General features: G+C 42.1%; 1 protein-coding gene across 1 annotated transcript in view; it reads left to right on the top strand.

Annotated features, from left to right (window-relative positions):
- LOC101849547 overlaps positions 1–3,505 on the top strand; it is an 11,719-nt gene extending 8,214 nt beyond the window's left edge. The window contains exon 5 of the mRNA XM_005101376.1: positions 2,999–3,505. Within this exon, the coding sequence (XP_005101433.1) occupies positions 2,999–3,505 (507 nt within the window). The remainder of the gene's footprint in view (positions 1–2,998) is intronic.
- The last annotated feature ends 171 nt before the right edge of the window (positions 3,506–3,676 follow it).

Here is a 3,676-nt window from a genome sequence, read left to right as displayed (position 1 = left end):
GGGGGAGGAGGAGGAGGAGGAGGAGGAGGAGGAGGAGGAGGAAGAAATATTACTCAGCCTACTCATGTACAAAGGAACAAGTCAGAAAAACATGATCCATGTATCAATCATGTGAACCCGGTGTGGTCTTTGTGTCGTTTTGTTGATTCGTTTCTTTTGTTTTTACATCAATAAATGCAATAAATTAATGAAAATACAACACTCTCCTGTCTATGTTGCCTTCATTTTAAAAAGATACAGATGCAGTGTTAGAAATTGAAAAAGCGGGGACATCATGGAAACAGCTAGAAAATGATGCTCAGGACATGCTTCGCTGGAGTAATGCTGTTGATGGCCTGTACTCCACTGGGAGTTAAAAAGGGCAAGAGAGAGAGAGAGGTGCCACGGCAGGAGAAAAGGACAGGAAAGAAGGAAAGGGTAGCTGAACACAAGGGAAAACAAGTAAGGAAAGGACGTATTAACGTCAAGGATACTGTCTATGATGGCGGGTATGCAGTTAACATTGTGTCCCCAAGACGGAAAGCAGTTTATTGTCTTACCCAAGACCCTACCTCTGTAGTTCCAACCCAGTTATGGACATACTCGTATGATGAACGAGGCCATTTACACCAAAATGGCTCGTGGCATGAGATCATTTTCGAACCCGGGACCTTTGAATGAGAGGCGAACACCTTAAACTCTAGGCAACAAGAGCCCCTGACGAGCAATAAGTATCATTATTATTAATCGGAGGGTGGATCAAAATGTGAACGAGGTTCAGAAATGAGTGATGTTAGAGGCGAAAGGCTTGACGTTGTGTCCTTGGAAAAGGCACTTTACACGAATTATTCTCACCGACCCATGTGTGAAAGGGAACCCCTACATAGACAGAAGAAAGGTCTTGTGAAAAGGTTAGTTTTTCGCTCCTATAAAAGGCAGCTTGTACTGTATGCTTTCCCGGAAGTTGAGATTGTTTCGGAATGATATCCGGTAGTCTGCAGTAATAATTTAGATTGTAAATCGTATAGAGGTTGCTGTTATGAGTGAATTTGCGTTATACAAATGCTGTCTATAATAATTATTATCATAAAATGAAAGTGTGGCTAGCCATTAGCTCACTTGATATCATGCTGTACCACGAAGCGGATGTCCCTGGTTCGACCCCGAAAGGGTGCATTCTGAAATTGGACTATTTCGGGGAGTTTTTATAAGGCTCAATTGACTCGGTTCTATCGGAGACGTGCGTGGAATTCGTCGGTCCTTCTCAACAGAACACAATGTCAAAAGGGCGTTAAACCTATACAGTTTCAGGTACGTAAAATGGCGTCCGAAAATAACTTGAAAATGAAATCCCTCTATCAACGTGTTAAAATCTTGCACGACCTTCTCAAGCAGCATACCAATTTTATGCTAAACAAGTTTCGCCCGACAGAATATGATCGCTCAAAACTGAACTTAAAAGATAATTATTGGCAAATAATTCTGTCAAAGCAAACAAACTGAAAAGTATGCCTGAGTGTATCAACATATATTGCATGTATATTAATGTATGAATGGAGAATTTTCTTGTCGGCAATAATCCATATTGTATTACGATAGTTTAAAATAGATAACAGATCAGTAAAAAAAAATACCACGAAAAGCCTGGACTTATATTTGCTCATGAACATTTTGTTTACGAGACATTGTTGTTTTGTTTGGAACACGAACTATTTGGGGATGGACTGTGTTACATATTGGATATAGATTTCTAATTGTCTGTCATTTCATCTCAAATGACAAAGAGAGTTGCAAACATAGCGTCTGAACTTGGAGCAGAGTTGCGTTTCTTCAGCTGTTGTTTCATTGAGCCCCACATAATTATCTCTAGGATTCGTATCCGGGATATTTACTGGAAACCAGTCGTTGGTATGATTTGCTTTTCTGAGAATTGTCTTAGGGCTCTGACCTTGTAAAAAGGCGCTTTGTCAAGCATAAAGAAGACTACTTGAATAACACAATGACGGACTAAGGGTAAGATATAACGTCCCTGCACTTGTCGATGTAGTCATCTAAACGAAACCTTCCGTCGATTCTTACCACTGAGGTTTTGTTCATTCCCAGCCTCACCACCCAAAACCTTGGCAGTTTCGTGGTCTCTGTTCCTCACTGACAGTTGATTATGTACAAAATCTAACCAACACAGTCCATGCACAATAAGGGTTGGGGCTCTACACGAAACCAAAGGCTCGTAAAACAAAATACTAGAAAAGTGCACGCACCGTTAATTCCACGTTTTGATTGGTGTTCGTGACTGTCGTTTTTCCAATCTATCTGAATATATCGTAATGAAACAGTACAGTGTTCATTGCAGAGACAATAACATTATCTGTTAAATTTGATACACAATACTTGACGTCCATTCCACCAATTTGACCCTAGCAATGGCGAAAATATTTTAACGTTTCTTTGATTTCACACAATTTTGTCAAGCATGATTTCTAAGGTTAATTTTGAGTGATCATATCTCGGGCTACTCTTGTCCTAGATTTTAGAAAATTATCACTGTGTGAGAATGATGAAGCAGAAGTTATTTATCTTTAATGTCTTTTGTTGCATGAGTGGGTACTACACGACTCTATCACGATGATTGGGTAAATTTATACATTTTCAGGTATCTTTTGGACGCCCCTGTATATAACAAGGCTAACTTTCAGGTTGAATAACTCTCGAGAGATCATAGTAACACACTCAAATAACCCTCAACTGGGGTAGAATCCTGTCATTACTATCTTTGTCCTCAGAGAGGGCGGCAATTGGAAGGTGGGGGGGGGGGGGAGACGAGGAGAGAGGGAGAGAGAGAGGGAGAGAGAGAGAGAGAGAGAGAGAGAGAGAGAGAGAGAGAGAGAGAGAGAGAGAGAGACAGAGAGAGAGACAGAGACAGAGTTAGAAACAGAAAGAAAAGAAGGAAAGTGAAGACGTAGAATTTACCAGTGGAGCCTTCCAGCCACCCCTACAACAGTTCCAACTTTAACAACAGATGTTCTCCTTAAGAGACCAGACCGACGCGCTGACTCTCAACCAGTCTCTGTCTCACGATGACCCCCAGTGGTCCTCCCAGTCCTCAGCAGCTGCCACCACCACAAACAGATCTGTGCTGTCTTTCGACGAAGGATTAATTGAGGACTTTCCCATTTACGAGGCCGGACTTTTCCTCAACCGCATCTACCTATGGGTGGTTTTCGCTCTTGGTTTCCCTGGCAACGTCTTTGCTATCGCAACTTCCCTAACCTTGACCCCTCGCTACCGCAGCTCGTATTATGTGGCGACCTTGGCCTTTGTGGACAACGTTTGTCTCATTTGTAAACTTCTGTTCATGACCTTGACCCGTTATGACGTCAAACTGGGAGATGTCGGGTGCGGTATGCTGGAGACTCTGGGTAATGCTACAGGGCAGCAGGCGAACTGGTTACTGGTTGCCATGACTACGGAGAGGTGCATTGCTGTGACGTCACCTTTTCTGAGTCGACGGATTCGTGCAAGGTGAGATAAGGTACGGCGCTCAGTCTATCTGTTGTTTTTACGATCTTCAAGGTTTCCTAAGTTGTCTGTTTAACTAACTGTCTCTCTTTCCGTGCCTTATTGCGTGTTTCTATGTCTGTCTATTCCCATTTCTCACACATACATAATATGCAAATTAAAAACAAAAATCCTTTCG

This window comes from Aplysia californica, unplaced genomic scaffold (genome assembly GCF_000002075.1).
Source record: "Aplysia californica isolate F4 #8 unplaced genomic scaffold, AplCal3.0 scaffold00280, whole genome shotgun sequence".
NCBI classification, from domain to species: domain Eukaryota; kingdom Metazoa; phylum Mollusca; class Gastropoda; order Aplysiida; family Aplysiidae; genus Aplysia; species Aplysia californica.
This window is presented reverse-complemented; position numbering and strand designations above follow the sequence as displayed.